We start from the raw sequence: 16,975 nt of genomic DNA, 5'->3' as shown, positions 1-16,975 counted from the left end.
CGGAAGCGGCGCCGGGGACTGATGGCGGCGCTGGTGCGGGCCCTGGTGAGTAGAGGGAGGAGGGACGGAGCGAAGGAAGGAGGGGAGAGAGCGCTGGTGGTGAGGGGGCGAGCGGCGTGTGGAGCCGGGGCTGTGCCCGCGCCGCCCCTGTGGCGGCCTCCCCCTGCAGCCCGAGGGGTGTCAGCAGGGGTTACTCCCGCTTCCCGCCCCGTGGCCTCGCACCCCATGTCTGGCGGAGCAGCGGGTCGAGCGTTTCCCGCGGAGTTTGTGTTTGCAGAAGGGTTAGTGGGGGGTTGGAGCGTGTTCAGGGATGGGAACGGAGCTGGGGAAAGGGCTGGAGCACAAGGAGCGGCTGAGGGAGCTGGGAGGGGCTCAGCTTGGAGAAAAGGAGGCTCAGAGGGAATCTTCTGGCTCTCCACAACTGCCCGACAGGAGGGTGCAACCAGGTGGGGTTCGGACTCTGTTCCCAGGGAACAGCGGACAGGATGAGAGGAAGCAGCTTCAAACTGTGCCAGAGGAGGTTCAGCTTGGACATCAGGAGGAATTTCTACACTGAAAGGGTGGTCAGGCATTGGAAGGGGCTGGCCAGGCAGGTGGTGGCGTCACCATCCCTGGGGGTGTTTAAGGGACTCAGTGCCATGGTCTAGTTGACGTGGTGGTATTGGGGTTATAGGTTGAACTCGATGATCTCAGAGGTCTTTTCCAGCCTAATTGATCCTTTGATTCTGTTGTGTAAGGATTTGGGCTCCTGGTGGGGGCTGGAGACACGTGTCTGCCAGTGGGACTCCTCTGGGCTCAGTGTGTGTCCCGTGGGGTGGGCACTGCCCTTATGGGAGCATCCCCTCTCACTCCGGAGCTGTTTGATAGCAAGGATAGTGTAAAGATTCCAATTCTGGTACCACCACAGGGCAGTGGTGGAGTCACCATCCCTGGAAGAGTTCGAACACCATGTGGATGTGGCACTTGGTGACGTGGTTTAGTAATGGACCCAGCAGTGCTGGGTTAGTGGTTGGACTTGATCATCTTAGAGGGCTTTTCCAGCCCTAGTGGTTCTGTGATTCAGACTGGAAGTGTTTGGGTTCCTGTGAAAGTGTGGATTTCTGATCACTCCACTCCTTTCTTCTTTCCTATGCATTTGTGTGCGTTTTTTCTTTCTATTAGCCTTTGAAGCATCTGCAGCAGAGCTCTTCTTTTTAGCCTGTTGTCTAGAAAAGGGAATTTTGTACCTGGATGTGATCTTACATCACCACACAAATACAGGGGTGGCCAGTGCTGCTAAGTAGGGACAGACTTCCCAGGAACAGGAAAGGCCTTTGGTAAGGGGGCAATAGCCACTTATGAAATCAGTCCCCCAGGTGCTCGGAGCCGATGGCTCAGGGTGTGGTTTCCCCAAGCACGGTGAGCCCTGCCCTTTCCACCCTCAAGGTGAAAGCAGCCAAGCACAAACCTGCCCGAGAACAGCTGAAATGCAGCGATCTTGAGTTCCTGCTTTCTTCTCCCACCCCTACCCTTTCTCTGTGCTTTGTCCTTGCTTTGTTGCCTGCCTTTTTCTTAGCCCCCGTAATCCAAGTGCTGGAGCAGCAGAACAGTGGCAACAGGTTCTGCAGTTTGAAAGCATTAAAGAGGCAATGGTCAGCAGACAGGCAGGAAGGGAGCAGGGAGAGCAGTAGGGAAGCAGTGAGGCACCAGAAGGGCTCAGCTGTCTGTGGAGCTGCACCCTCAGGGCAGGGTTCGAAATGAAAACCTGCTTCCGAAGGGGAAGGATTTGCCTCCTGGGCTTACCTATCCCTGGGCAGCTCCTCACCCAGCTGCTGCTGGCGTTCATGTGGCAAAGTAAGCTGATTCGATTTTTCAGCCTGACCAGAAAAGTTTCTCTTTAGAGAGGAGATGAGGTAGTTATCTGCCATTTTTGTAATCTGAAGTATGCTCAGCTTCAGCTCAAGAACTGCTCATTGCTGGCGTTTCTCAGCACCTGTTTCTGCATTAGAATTTAGTGGTTGCCTAGTTGTATGAAAACGAGTCTTCAAACCTACTGTATTTCTTCCTTCTACTGGAAATAAGGAAGGTGGTTTTTTTGTCTGACTTCGAGCTCCTGGTGTATGATACAGCCCTGACATTTCAGCTCTACTCCTTAATACTGACATTATGATAAATCTGGCTTTTGCCCAAGACACCTTGATAAATAGCTTGTCTGCTACCTAAGACTTTCCTAAAGGCTGCCAAGAGGATTTAGAAGACCAGTGATATTCTTTCATCTCTGTCTTGACAAGGCAGCTGACTGCAGACTATTCCTGAGTAATCCTGTTCAGTTTAGGCTTGGTACATTTTCTTTCAGCCAAGGGGAGAAGCAAAAGTAGCACTTGTAATTTGAAAGGAAGGCTGTGTTCTGCAATCAGTGATGCTGGCTTAGAGAAAATTCCTTAGCCCCTCGTGTTCCCTGCTGTCTCCTGGTGTCTATTTTCTTTATTACGGAATTGTTTATCACATCTCAGCTTTTAAGTGTGTGTATGCTTATTTTTTGTTTTGATATGTGTCTGTCCAGTTTTGTTGCAGTTGTGCTTTTCAACGGCTCTAAATCTCAGTATATTCAAGCTCTAAGCCATATCCCGACGTGTGCATGTTACAGAGAAAAAGCCTCAAAAAAGTTCTGTCAGATCCTTGGAATCTTGTAGTAATTGCTCACAAAAAAAGGTTACTTCTTTCTTACTGAAGTGTTTGTTAAACTGTTTATGTCAGAACACTGGATTATCTCAAAAAGTACTTTGTGGGACTCAGCTGAAATGTTTTTTTGGATAGAAATGTCTCATTTTCATAATTTCACTTGCTGACAGTGGTGTTACATCCAGAGATCAGAAGCCTGAGTAGTCTTGCTACAGTAGAAGTGGGAAGGTGTAGTAGCAGTGAACACTAATCACATTTGTCATGGTAGAGCATCTCTCCCTTTGCAGTTTTTAAAACCCCAAATCAGTTCCCTTAACGAATTCAAAGTGCAGCTCTGGGGGGAATTGAGGGACAGCCTGTGAGGCCAATGGCCACACCTGAGGGACAGCAGTGACTGTGTAGGTTACAGGAGGAGAACAGGGACTCAGGTTGGTTTGAGTCTGTTCCTCTTACCTCTGGGCAGATCTGCTGCTCTCGTGGCTGTCCTTCCACTGGGCACCACCAAGGACAGACTGACTGCGTTCCCCACCAGGTATTAATACAAATTGATAAAATTTCCCTGAAGTCTTCTTTTCAGAAAACTAATCCTCTCCTCATATGTTGGATGCTTCAGTCTCTTAATCATCTTTGTGGCCAGCCAAAAATGAAGCTATTTTTATTAGAAAAAGGCATCTCCATTCTAATAAGATACATATTATTTCCAGTGTTAATGTAGTGCATGTATGAAGGAGGCAAATATTGTACTAACTTGAATGTTGCAGAAAGTGAAAGGTGCAAAGAAAGTGCAGGCAAAGAGAGCCCCACCTCTTCTTTGTATTGCTGACATTTTCATGACAGAAAATAATTATCTTCACTGAATTTTATCAGGACAATATGTGCTTTTAGAATACTAAAATTCTTAACTGTGCCTGAGTAATGTAAGACAAAGATGCATAAAAGCTAAGTTGGATGAGGGCTTTTTAGAGCTCACTCAGTCAACTGAAGAATGCTTCTTAAGCATTTGAATTTATTGTGTAGACAGAGAAGTTGTGGTGTGGTTTTGTGATGTAGACAGCCCACCATTTCCTTTCCTTCTGTTTCTGCCATCAGACTTGGGTTGGATACTTGTACTGGAAGGCAAAATATTTTTATAATCAAAATTTATACTCCTGTCAAGCACAAGTTGGGAGTTGAATCTGAGGATTGTTAGAATCATGGAATATCCTGAGTTGGAAGGGACCCGCAAGGATTGTTGAGTCCAATGCCCAGCCCTGCACAGACACCCCAACACCCTGTGCCTGAGAGCATTGTCCAAACATTCCTGGAGCCTCGGGGCTGTGCCCATTCCCTGGGGAGCCTGGGCAGTGCCCAGCACCCTTTGGAGGAAGAACCTTTCCTGATATCCAACCTAACCCCTCCCCCCATCCCGACACAGCTCCATGTTGTTCTTGTTGTATGAATGTGGAAGCAGAAGGACAGTTGAAGTATTTCTGCATATTTGGGTCCTTTTCTTCATTGCTCATCTCCTTGTTGCAGAGCTGCCAGACTGGAGTAACGCAGTGGATAGCTGGATGCAGTGGATTGCTACAGACCGCCGCAGTCCCGGGCCGGTGTAGGCGGATGCTCTGCAGTATTTTCCAGGTAGGATATCAGAGCATGTTAAAGTGTGTAAAAAATTGAGTGATCTTAAATTATCAAGAAAAAGTCATGGTTTTTCAATAAAGAGGCTTCCAAAAGTGATGTCTTCATTGTGGAAATATCAAGGCAAGTCTAGAGTTCTCTGCTGCTGCAAGAGTGAGCTTCTACTCTTGTTACAGGTGTCTCTTTTAATAGATCCAAATGATCTGTCGTGAGAAGATTAAATACAGAAGTCCAAATGGAGGTGTTACTTTTCTAAATGAGCTATTACAAGCTAGTCACGACTGCATGTAGTTTCCAGCATTTTATTTTAGAGAACACTTTATTTTATAGAGCGTCTCCTCTGTATAGTGGCCTTGGGCTTCCTAGTACTGATGGTGTTTACCTTGCACAGCACATTTAGTGTTGTACCAGTGGAAGCTTTGCAGTTTGGCTCCCAGTTGTGGGACAGCCAACATAGTGCCAGACAGTGTGTCTGTCCAGAGTAAATCAACTAAAGCATTGTGTAACAGCAGTTAATGATAAAGGGGTGAAAAATGTGTAGAAAATGGGAATAGATGCCAGCTCTTGGAATAGAATGAGAGTGAATTTCTTGAGTTTCTTTCCTGCATTTAATGAAGCAAAATGGGGTTAAGCCTGTATATCACAACTTGTGTCCTAGAGCCACGATGTACAGACTTCAATTCCCCTGTAAGCTCTTTGGCTTGAGTATTTTTTTTCAGAGGAGATCTTCCAGTCCTGGGAAAATTGCCAGTGATTTTGTGACACAACTCTGCTATGAAAGCACCAGTCCACACCAGTAGCACGTGACATTGGGACTAGAGGTGGAAATGAGCAGTTGTGAAGTTATTAATGAGGTTGGGCTTACTCTGAGCCACCAGTACATTCAGTACATGTGTGGGGATGACTGCTCTGAACAGCATATTTACTTTGTTTGAATTAATTGATAACAAGGTACTGCTATGTTGTGTGTGTTGGGAGGCTGTGAGAGTGTTCTGTTGAGGTGGAGCTTCTTTCCTGGGGAGCCCACTTGGCTCCTGTTTGAGAGTTTTCTTTGTTGTGCAGTAGCTCTGATTGAACTCATGTGCTCTGAAGTTATAGGGGCTGTAGTGGTAGCTTTTACACTGCAATTTGTGTTTTCTCAAGTCCTGGCCACAAAGACAATATATAAAGTTGTAGATAAAAATAGCTGTTTGTCTGCTAAATCAGAGGAAACAGTTATTCTTTATTAAGAGACCAACCCCATAATTAGAAGTAGTGTGAGAGTCAGAGAGCCTGTGGCTTTTGAGTGCAGTGTTCTGCCAGTCCATTCCATCAGTACATTCATGGAACACTAGAAAATGGGGTGTGAAGCATTAAGCATGGACAGCCATTTTGTTTGTAACAGTTCTAATAAGTTTGTGCTTTTTGTGATACAGAATTTTTCAGGATTAGCCAGGATTAATTGACTTGGAAGCAACCTACGGGTGGTTGGTGTAAAGTTCAATCAGTGGTCTCTTAATTTTTTTTCTTTTCTTTTATCATTTATGCTAGAGACACAAGGCTGGCCCCTTCCAACTTTCTAAATTCTATGGTGGATTGATTCAAGCCAATGGAGCCATCACACAGCAAAACAGATCCTTTTACAATACAAATAAGGTGAGAAGAGTTGGGTATTTTTATTGTTGGAAGGCACATGTGCTAGGGATTCTACAGAGACAGGAGGCAAAACACTTCTCAGAACACGTAGGAGAGGATTCAACTTTTCTCTAAGATGTTCTAGTATAATGTGAACAATGGGTCTGGTAATTTGAGAAGGAATTCTGTTCCTTTCCAGCAGATGAAGGGCTGGCTTAGGAAGGTGCAATTACAGTTGGGTCATCAGGGTGAAGGTTCCATTGACAAGGCTGAGGGCTTCTGTCCAATGAGGAAAGAAATTAAGGCAAGATGTTGGGGCAGATGTTCCTTCCACACATATTAGAAGTGATGTTTCCTGATTCTTTAGTGTGGGAATAACGTGTGGTGACAGTTTTGCTATCTGCTAAACACTGCAAATTGTCATGCAGTCTACTAACAGCAGCTAATTATTGTGTAATAATTTACTGTTCATCTGTGCTATTTTGTTAATATGTCATCTATGTGTCTTGTACACGTATTATCTTTTGTCTTGGAATAGAAGTTTTCTGAGGCATAAATCAACTCCATAAGATCAGTTTACCACTTAAACTAAGGGTGTTAGCATCTCTCAACTAATAAATATCCTGATCCTGCTCTTGTAAACCCAGTGTGAGGAAAATGGCAAAATGGAATGCATGCATGAGAAATGAGAGGACAGAAGGAAAAAGAGTTAGGGACTGATGGGTAAAACTTCCATTAAAACAATAATCCTGGTTTGCTGTCTAGCTAATAGTGCATTTTGCTGACGTGGAGTTAGAGGTACATACTAGGAAGGATTTTAAATTGGTTATTTTGACATGGATAGAAAAAATGAAGTAAAAACAGAAGTGTGCAAGGGAAGAACCCATGCCTGCTCTTTGCATTTACTTCTTAACTAGAGGGTTTCTTTCTTATAGTCAATTTTTCAGTGTTTTTCAGCTATTGAGATAAACCAAACATTTTGCAGATGGAGATTGAAGCATATACAAAGGGGTTGCACAATTTATCACAGCCAGAGCTAAAGATGTAATCCAGGCTCCCAAACATGGTGCATGCCCCTAATCCCCATTCCTGCCTGCAGTGCTCTCTGAGACCTGCACAGGCAGCACTTGCAGAGCAGATCTGGGAGAGCAGTGGGTTCCAAGACAGTAGATCAAACAAACCAGGAGTGCCATGAAGATCTTCAAGGCAGGACTCAAGATTTGCTTTTGGTATATTGGAGAAGGCAAGAGGAGGGGTACAGGGGCTGAAAGATGGATGGGGAAACTTCCCAGTTAAAATAGCCGTGGTGTAAGAAGCCAGGCAGGATTTATGACCAGAGAGGAAGCAGTTTACAACAGTGTAGGTTTGAGGTGGGTTTTTGGACTGCAACTTCATTATTTTGAATAGAGAAGTACTTACTCATCTTTAAAATGTGAACTTGACTATGCACTCCTGGTGGGAAAGTGGTTTGGAATTAATGGTGAGCTCCAGATGTTTCAATTTATGTTTGGTGTCAAAATTAAAATGATTGTTTGCTTTAAGCACTGCATTTCAGGTATTGAGCAGGAAAGGCAGCCTGAGGTGGGCTTATGTCCCTTGCAGTGTCTTGATGAGCTTGTTTTGAGTGAGCTGTAAAATACATTTTTGAAGTTTTCTCTCTCTCTCTGTGTCGTGGTTTTAGCCCAGCTGGCAATTAAGCACCACACAGCTTTCCCCCTCCTCACCCCAGTGTTTCCTAGATCTGATTTTACAGACACACAGAGGATTGTTTAATTGCATTTGGCTGCAGCCCTGGCGTTGGCAGGATGAGCTGCAGGCCTCTATGCATAGGTTGAACCAAGCACTCTCTGCTTAAATCTCTTCTCCATCTCCTGAGCTAGTTCAGGCTGAGTTGCAGAAGAATGAAGCAAGAAACATGGCATTTCCTAGAAAAACCTGCTTGTTGGTTAGCCATTGTTTTAGTGACGAGCTAACAACAGATTAATTGTGATAATTTTTGTTTTTAACTTAACGCATAATGAAAAACCTGTACTGAGGGAGACTTCATAATGCATTTGTAGATAAGAGGCATGTAGTGAAGTTCTGCCTGGGTTCACTAGAGATTCGGTGTGATTTGAATTTCTGTGGAGGAGATGAATGTTGATTTAGTGAGTGTGGCAGTGGTTATTGGACACAAGTTCTGCCTTGAGCAGTTCTTATCATTACCTAGCTGAAGGGGATTATGGAGTTATAATGGAGGGTTAGGAGTCATTTGTAGTATAGCTGAGAGTATTGCATTGCATAATCCTGAGGAGAAGGTACTAAAATTGGTTTAAATACCCATGTACGTGTCAGTGGAATCACTGGGTCCGTGACACGTGGCAGATGGTTCGATGTGCCTCTGCAGACATTGGTAGGAGGGGACGTTGTGAACGGGTTTAATGACCAGCATTCAGTGGAGGAACTGAGTATCACAGGAGGTCCTGGGCAGTGTTTACACTGTCTGGGTGGTTGACAGCCATTAAAATAGTGCTGGGTGTGTTTCTCCCCATTTACCTGAGTGCTGGGCGTGGCAGGATTCGAGCCACTGGCAGCCATCCATGGACAGTGCACAAGTGCAGAGTGTTTTATCTCAAATGCTCAGGCTTGTGTGTGGATATGCACAGGGGTGGGTTATGTCTCAGAGCTCCAATTCCTGTCACCTTTACAGTTAGTTTTTAATTAAGTATAGCAACTTGTGCAGAGTATGGATCTGTACTTTAATCTGTATCTGAATATGTATTTACTTATCATTCATGCCATTTCATTACTATATTGATGCTAGGAAGGCTGTAGAGAATGATCAGAAATGGGAAAAGCTTTCAATATGAGAATAGCCTATTTTAGGACCCTTCTATACTAAGGAGCATATGTATTATACTGGCCTATAAAAGTAATAAAAGATACTGAAAAGTGGGATAGGAAATGGTTGTTTGCAGGTTCTTATGGGAAAACTGGGAGCATCCAAGGATCATAGAATAGTTTGGGTTGGAAGGGACCTTTAAAGATCATCTAGTCCAAATTACAAGGTTGGATTTTAAAAAGGCACAAGGGAATTTTTTTTTTCCTTTACACTATGAAACTCTGAAACCCAACTTACCACAGTTTCGTGTTACGAACGCTGGGATACTGAAGGTGTATCCAGTTGGAGCTGATAAAAAAGTGAATAGATACATTTTCTTGTGCAGCAATGTCTGTCAAAAGCTGGACAGGTACATCCCAGAAGGCTGGGAGTTGAGAGCTGTATTTCACTGCTTTTGTGTCATCCCCAAGGATCTGCTCCTGGTCCTTGCTGGAGTTAGCATCCTGGTCTCATTGCTTTTGCAGATTTTAATGGCTCTCAGCTGTATTTCCTCAAGTATATGTAGATTCATGCGCAATAGATGGGTTCAAAGTAATTTTTTGATAGCAAAAAGTCTGTACTGCATACTTAATTAATGGAAATTATTTCCTTAATAGCAGTGGTGATTACAGCTGGCTGATGGCTGCTGCCAGGGTGCTTAGAGGCAGAATGCCATGAAGTTTTCTTACCAGTTGTGCTGCTTTGGACTGGGGCAGAGTAAATTTTCTTCCCAATAGCTGGTATGGGCTGTGGTTTGGATTTGTGCTGGACACAGTTCTGATAACCCAGGAATGTTTTAGTTACTGAGCAGGGCTGACAGAAGGTCAAGGCCTCTCCTGCTCCTCACTCCACCAGTGGAGTAGCTGGGGGTGCACAAGGAGTTGCAGGGCCACAGTGGGGACAACTGATCCCAACTGACCCTGGGGACATTCCAGACCATCCAGCATCATTCTCACATAAAAAGCTTGGAAGAAGGAGGAGGGGGGTGACATTGGTGTGATGTTACTCTGATGGAGCTTGGCCCTCCTGGGGATGGCTGAGCACCCGCCTGCCTTGGGGAAGTGGGAAATGAATTCCTTCTTTTGCTTTGCTTGTGTCTGTGGCTTTTGTTTTACTGATTAAACTGCTCTTATCTCAACCCGTGAATTTTCTCACTTTTACCCTCCCAGTTCTCTCCCCTATCCCCAGCTGCCCACTGGGCTTAAGCCACAGCATTAGCCCAGGGGTGTTTAAGGTGTGTAGTGAGTCTGGAAGAGAACATTTATCTTCATGTTTGCAGACACTGCAAATCATTGCTGAATAAGTACTTTGCTGGTCTGGATTTTCTACAAATACTCTGTACATTAACTGCAAGGGGAATGACAGTCGGGGGGAGCTCTGGTAAGAATGGTGGGTTCACATATCTTCATTGGTTTTAAAACAGAGCTGATTGGTTTATATAGTGTATAATTACTGTAGAATGCCTGTGAGAGGAAGAGAAAGAAAATGTGAAAGGTTAGCTTTATTTGCTCATTTTATCTGCAAAAGACTTAAGCCCAAGTAAAGACACCTAGAAAGAGTATGGGAGTCTTAAGATAGCAGCCATATTTTGGAAAGCAGGTTTCTGTTCAGACTATTTGAATGTGAGCTTTCAGTGGGATATTTTAATCACAATGGTTATGCAATGTTTGTATTCATAAACAGAGGAATGTCATATATGAAAACCAGTGGAATATTTTCAGAGGAGACCTAAACAGTGTTTTGTTTTGTTGAACAAAGAAAGCAAACAAAAAAGCCCTAAATTTCTCTGTTAAATTTGTAGCTTTGCTAACTGAAATATGTCAGATTTAATTGCTGAGACTGAAATATATGCTATTTCAATTTTACAGCATCTTTCTGCAAAAGATTCCTTGCAGCCATCTGAAGAAAAAGTGGGTGCTTTTACAAGGATAATAGAAGCAATGGGGTTCACAGGACCACTCAAGTACAGCAGATGGGTAAAGCAGTAATTTAATAATTCTTTTGGTAATTTGATAGTTCTAAAAAGCAGACAAAAAACACCCCACTTTTTTTTCTTACGATAGGAGCAGTACTTAATGGAAAAGTTTTAATGTAAGTTCCTGTTTTCTGAAGTAAGGAATTAATAATCCATATCTTGAACCTCCATTATCTATGTATTGCCATCATTGACAATGCAGCAATACTGTATTTGGTTTGTAGGGTCTAAGTCCTTCTTGAATTTCTTCAGATACCTGATTTTTCACTTCATTTGTCCACCAAAGAACAGAGTAAGAGCCTTAACAAGGGTGTCTCCTGAGCAGTCAGTGGTGAGATTTGGTGTGGTTGCTGTTCAGGTCACTGCTCAGTGGTAGCTGACTAGGGCAGTCACAAATAGGTCTTTCTCTTTCTCCTTTTCTTTTTAAATAGCCCTTTCATAAAATTGTTGTTAACACTGACCAAGTGAGAGCAGCTCTGTACGAGATGCTTTTGGTTCCTTATGCAGAAGAAAAATGATGAAATTCATAATTTCTTTTCTCTGAACTAAGGAAGAGTACAAAAGAATGAGAGGAAAAGGCAGCTTGAAAGAAGGACTGAGCCCAGTTGTGTTGGAATTAAAACCAGTTATTTGAATAAAAAGATGAAAAATAATAGAAGTTTTAAGGTGCTTTGAATAGCTGCAAGGCAGAGGGCACCTCCTCAGGGACTGATCTGAAACTTGCTGATTGCATGCTGCTCCTCAGAAAGTGTAAAGCAAAGATAAATGACCTGTAACAGGCTTAGGTATTTTGCTTAAAATCAGTTGCTTTAATCAGGTGATACTAAACCTCTTGAGAGTGTAGTTTCTCTCCCATGTGCTTGTGTACATATTGTTGTAATAAAGATTCTTGTTAGCTCTAAGTGTTGATTTCAGAGTTCTCCTTAATTGCTGCTCTTTACTGCCTGCTTTTGGCTGGGGAACCTGGGTTGGGAGAGAGTTATTTTGTGGTTAGGGCCCAAGAGACCTGAGTTCATTTTTGGCCTTGCCAGTGCTCTCTAGGAGATCTTTGGGAAGTTTCTTAATATTTCTCTTGCTTTTTTCTGTTTTATTCTCCCTTCCCCCACACCTTTTCTACCCCCTAAAACTTCCATGATTAAATTTCATCAGTTTCTCCTTTGTTACCTGCATTATTTAAGGGCTGGATTGTGGGGACTGTTCTTTACAATATGTTTTTAATGTCTAGTAATGCCTGCTCTGGGGCAGTGACTCTCACCAGGGAGATCTCTGTTCACAGGCCAGGCAGTGTTTCACTTAAAAGGGAAACCTTCAGAATTCCTGTAAGCAATGTAAATCATTTCACTTCAAGAAGTTTAGATGTATGTTCGATTTTTGACAGAAGCCTGAGATTACTGATGAAGAAAAATAATGGGGTCCTGTGTTTCCTCAGCAATCAGTTGCAACTTCTTTATTTTCCTTTTGGTTGGAGGAGACACAAATAATTACTTTGGTGATTTGAACTGCCATTTAGCAGGCAGGGTGCTCATCACTGCGATGTGGTGAGCACTGAGATGATCACTGGTATATATCACTAGAAAAAACAAAAAACTAAACCAAAGCAATCCAAACCCAATGCTGCTTCTCTTTAAGATCTTTGCTATTAGTTGTTGTGCTCTTTGAAGCTTCAGCACATGTCTGTGTTCTAGATGATGCACTGGAGGTGTTTTGGGTGCAGTGGCAGGCCAGGAACAAAACGAGACATGCTAAAGCACCTGGGAATACCTCATGTTGTTCATCATTTGGGATTCCTTTCTCACTTGTGTAGTCAGTCAGGTTTCATTTTTCTAGGGAAAAGAAAAGCTATTTTTAGGACACGTCTGGTATGTGACTTCTTTAATATTTAAAACTTAAATTACACAAAACACTCTTAGTGGTATACATCACTTAAAGTTATTGGAGGAAACCAGGAGTTGTGAATTGGGATCTTTGGAGACTCTGTAAGTTAGGCCATTTAATTTATATATTCTGAAATTATATCAAGTAGTATAGCACACCAGATTTGGAAGGATATTCAGGAAGACATTTAATAATTTCTTTTCCTTCAAGGCAAGATTAATTATACTCATGCCATTACTGGCAGATACAATAGTATAATGTACTCCTGAAAATCTCAAGTGATAGTGATTCTCAAAAGAAGTGTTTTCAGAAAATGGCAGTGTATTTAACAAAACCAGTAGTGTTCACCAGCTCTGGTGATGAATGCTTCAAGTGTTGTCTCTTCTTTTTGTTTAGAAGATCAAGGTGGCAGCGCTGCGCATGTACACGTGCTGTGTGGAGAAAACTGACTTTGAGGAGTTCTTTAACAGTAAGTGGGGGACTGATGGTATTTGAACTGCTGTCCTGGTAAGAGAACTTACGATGGAATTACGTCACTGGATATATTTACGCCGATAAAGGCAACAACAACAAGACTTGTCAGATCCTACCAGGGCATAGTCAGCTGGAAGGTGACTGTACTGCAGCATTCCCTTGAGTTCTGCAGTGACAGAGGTACAAGGGCAGACTCTGGAGTCTGGCATTGTTAGATTTTCCCTCCTGCAGTGGGGAACAGGAACTGGGGTGGGATGGGTAAAACTCAGAATATCCTGGACTTTGAAGGGTCTTGCCATTTTTTATTACCGGGGTGGGATAAACTAGGAATCCGACTATCTCTTCCTTTTTTATGGTGGTCAGATGGTGCCTGTGTCCTGCCCTGTGCCATCCCCAGTATAACTGGGATGCAGATAAGGGAATCACACCCATCCACTAACACACAACTTTTTTATGATACAAGGTCAATTAGATCACAGGGATCTCCTGTCTCTCCCTGTCATGGATGGGGCAGGTTTGGGTACAACTTAAGAGACTTTCTACATTTTTTACTGAGCCTGACAGCATTAAATCAGGACACATCTCTTGACTGGGTAGAGAGTATGACTAGAACAGAGATACAAGTCCCTCCTGTAAGTATATAGGTATATTAGTGACTTGGATTGGGATGGTTTTTTTGACATTGTACACAGTGTTTTAACTATTAACTAAAAAATCTGTTGCAGCTTTGAATAGTTTCAAATCTGGTTGATGAAGGGGGAAGATGTACTTTTGAGACTTATGTAAGCTACAATAATATTTTTTGCTTGTGTGAATCATTTCCCATGTCACTGTGATTTAGCTGATAGTAAGCCCATTACTGGATCTGGCCTGTCACCTGGATTCCTGAGCTACCAGATGCTTTCTTACAGCACAGGTTGGGGCTGCTGCCTCCTGAGAGATCAGCTGAAGGGACACCTTCATCCAGTACAGAGCTTATTGAGGGTGGTTTTTACATGGTGTTGCTACTGCAAGATTTCCACGTGGTTTTCAGAAGGTTTTCTGAACCTGTGATACGGTTCTGGCAGTTGCAGGAGTGAGAATTCTGTGAGCAGTAGGATTCATCACTAGTGATCAAAACTTGAGAACCTCGTTTTCCCTGTGCACACCCTCTCCCAGCTGTGTGCCCTCCCAGGCTTGCTCATATAGAGTCTCCTCTGTTTGTGGTATTTATCTCTCAGACAGGGGCTTTGCTGTCTTTAACTGGTGTTTCACTATCCCTGTTTAATTGTACCAAGATCTATAAATGTTGCCCTAGCTTAAAATTTAAAGGAATTTCAAAACATATCTGTGGAAAAAATACTGGCACAGATTTTCAGGCTCAATACTGAGTAAAGTAGCTTCAGTTGTGTTTTTGATGTTGCCTTACTGTCTTAAAAAGAATATGTGTATTTTAAAGAGTAGGATGTGTTTGCATGGACTGAGACAGTTGTTGTCTAAGGGACAAGGCAGTTTTCTGGGATTGATGGAGTGCATGATGCACCTGTGGTGCTGGGATCAATGCTTGTGCTTCCAATGAAATCATTATTTTTATATCAAAACAGGTAAAAGAAGTTTCTTTTACTTCTGTCTACACAGAAATGCAGCTGTTTAGGGGATTAGCTCAAAAATTTAACAGGCTTGTGATCCATTAACATGGATCTACTACTAAAAGTAGTTCCCCTAAAACAAAGACAGTGTGGAATGGACAGGAAGCTTTTAACGTGGTTTTGCTGTGTTTAGGCTGTGGTTCCATGGGCAACTGAGTTGAAGTAGCAGCCAAAGGGAAAAGTCTCACTTCTTCCTGTGCCCCTGTTCTGGACTGGGCAGTTGGGTCCTTGGGGAATGTTCAGGTCACTGGAAGAGAGCAGCCCAGTTTACTGGCATCCTAGTTTGCTGTAGTGGTGAGCTAAAGTGGCACATGGAAGGGTCTGGTGGAGAGCAGCTGTGGCACAAAGCAGGTGCTAAGGAGTGCATACTTGAGAGGGGAACATGGCATGGAGCAAGATACTCAACTTCCACTTGAGTTCACAATGTCTTCATCAAACTCTGTCAGGAGCTGGTTTTTTTTCCTTTTTTCAACTAAAGATGGACATTGCTTGAGCCCATTGCTCCCTCCTGAAGGAGCAGCCTGTGGGACTGGTAGGAGAAGAAACAAGTACCTGTGAACTCTGCCGTGGTGCTGCAACAGCAGAGCAGTGCCTGAGCCTGTGCTCCGTGGGTGCTGCACCCCTCCCGATGCCAGGGTGGGACGGTGCTGCCCGAGCCACAGCCGTGTGCTGAGCTGTGCTGTGTTTGTGCTCTGCTGCCCCCAGCACTTCTGGCTCAAGCTGGAGGGTGTTGGTATCCATGTAAGTGAACTGCTCAGAGTCAGCTTTGCTCTCTGGAGAGCTTATTAGCTCCTTCCCAGCCACGTGTGAGCCCTGTTTACCTGCTGAGCTGACCTGGGAAACCTGCAGCCATTCATGTGTGAAACCACTCGTGGGCTCGTTAAGCTGCATGAGCAGAACCAGTTCTTCAGAGAACCCTCTTCAGTGTTTCTGGATGTGCTTTTGTGGTGTGGTTGTTTTGTGGCATAAGGAACAAATGCACTGTGACCTTACGGAGCTTGGATTGGTGTGTGGAGTTTGTAGGGTAGCTCTCCTACAGAGTGGATAGTGTGGTGGTGAGGACTAGGACAGTGATAGCATTTCATGTCTTGTGGGCCCTCTTCCTATCTCACTGCATTCCTGCTGATGCCCAGTGGAATTTCCATGGCACAGTATTAGGGCCCTGTGGACTGCCTGTCTGTATATGCCTTAGAACAGCAGCTCCCGAAATACAGACTGTGGATATGCAAGTCATGAGGCCACTGTAGGATATAAAGAAGGTGTTTTAATTGAAACTCTTGAGTATGAAACTGCAGTTAATTTTATTATGCTTGCCATCCCTTTGTCTCTTGATATTGGATCACTCATGGACAAAAGTTTGGGAGCTCTCCTTTAGAGCCCATATCCCAAATGTCTGTACTGTGCTGCTTATGTGGAAAGTGGAGCTATTTTAGGACTTCAGCTGTTTCTTGTTTAAAGGAGAAGAGAGAAGCAGCAGAGGGAATAGCAAAGTTGCTGGTGCCGGGTTTGGCACAGAGCTTGGGTAGTTCCGATGCAGCAGAGGAGGCAGCCTGTGAGGAGAGAGCTTCATGCCTCACCTCAGACTTGAAAGGTCAAAAGAATTTTTAGGATCAGGCAGGTGATTCTCAGAGCTGAACTGGAGTTTGGCTGATGAACGTGGACTGCGGGGTAACCTTGGCTTCAGCTCAAACTATTAATGCTGTTAATTCTCTCAAGTCAGGCAGCGGCAGCAGTAGAGAGCTCGTCCTACCAAATCAGCCTTTTGGATGGCACCTCGTGGGGCTCAACGCAGCTCAAAAAGGCTGGAAGTTACAGGACTCTGATTCTTGTGTTTCCCATACCCCACCAGCTGCATTCCAGGCTCCTGCTGCTGCCTGCCACACTCAGGGAACACTGCCACAGCACACCTGTTTTTTTGCAGTATGTGGGGATATTATGCCATTGTGTCCTTCCTAAAGTTGTGGTAGTGGCAAAGATGACCCATCATGAAAAAGTCCACAGTCAAGTTTTGCATCCCTTACTTGATGAATTTTAAGTGCAGAATATGACTGCAGGAAAACACATGTCCTCATAATTCTGAACATTCCTGTCTCTTATAGTACTAGACACGTGACCAGGATGTGTTTGTGCACAGAACAGGTTCATTCCCCAGCTGATATCTCAGTAATTTCATAGGTAGCTTTATCATCAGACATTTTTGTCTTTATCTAGTTTTATTCTGAGGAGAATGGTCCATCCTGTAATGAAACAGAGAATTATTCTCCCCAG

General features: G+C 43.7%; 1 protein-coding gene across 3 annotated transcripts in view; it reads left to right on the top strand.

The window, feature by feature from the left end:
- UQCC1 (ubiquinol-cytochrome c reductase complex assembly factor 1) overlaps nucleotides 1-16,975 on the top strand; it is a 47,563-nt gene continuing 30,588 nt past the window's right edge. For 2 of the 3 annotated variants that reach the window (XM_082292732.1, XM_082292733.1), the window contains exons 1-5: nucleotides 1-45; nucleotides 4,177-4,281; nucleotides 5,812-5,916; nucleotides 10,624-10,731; nucleotides 13,002-13,074. In XM_082292732.1, coding sequence (XP_082148858.1) covers nucleotides 22-45; nucleotides 4,177-4,281; nucleotides 5,812-5,916; nucleotides 10,624-10,731; nucleotides 13,002-13,074 — 415 coding nt within the window. In that variant the 5' untranslated portion in view covers nucleotides 1-21. The remainder of the gene's footprint in view (nucleotides 46-4,176; nucleotides 4,282-5,811; nucleotides 5,917-10,623; nucleotides 10,732-13,001; nucleotides 13,075-16,975) is intronic. The other variant, XM_082292734.1, reaches the window with a different exon arrangement.

This window comes from Coloeus monedula (assembly GCF_965178545.1).
Source record: "Coloeus monedula genome assembly, chromosome: 17".
NCBI lineage: Eukaryota > Metazoa > Chordata > Aves > Passeriformes > Corvidae > Coloeus > Coloeus monedula.
Note: the sequence above shows the minus strand (reverse complement) of the source record. Positions and strands in the feature narration are given on the sequence as shown.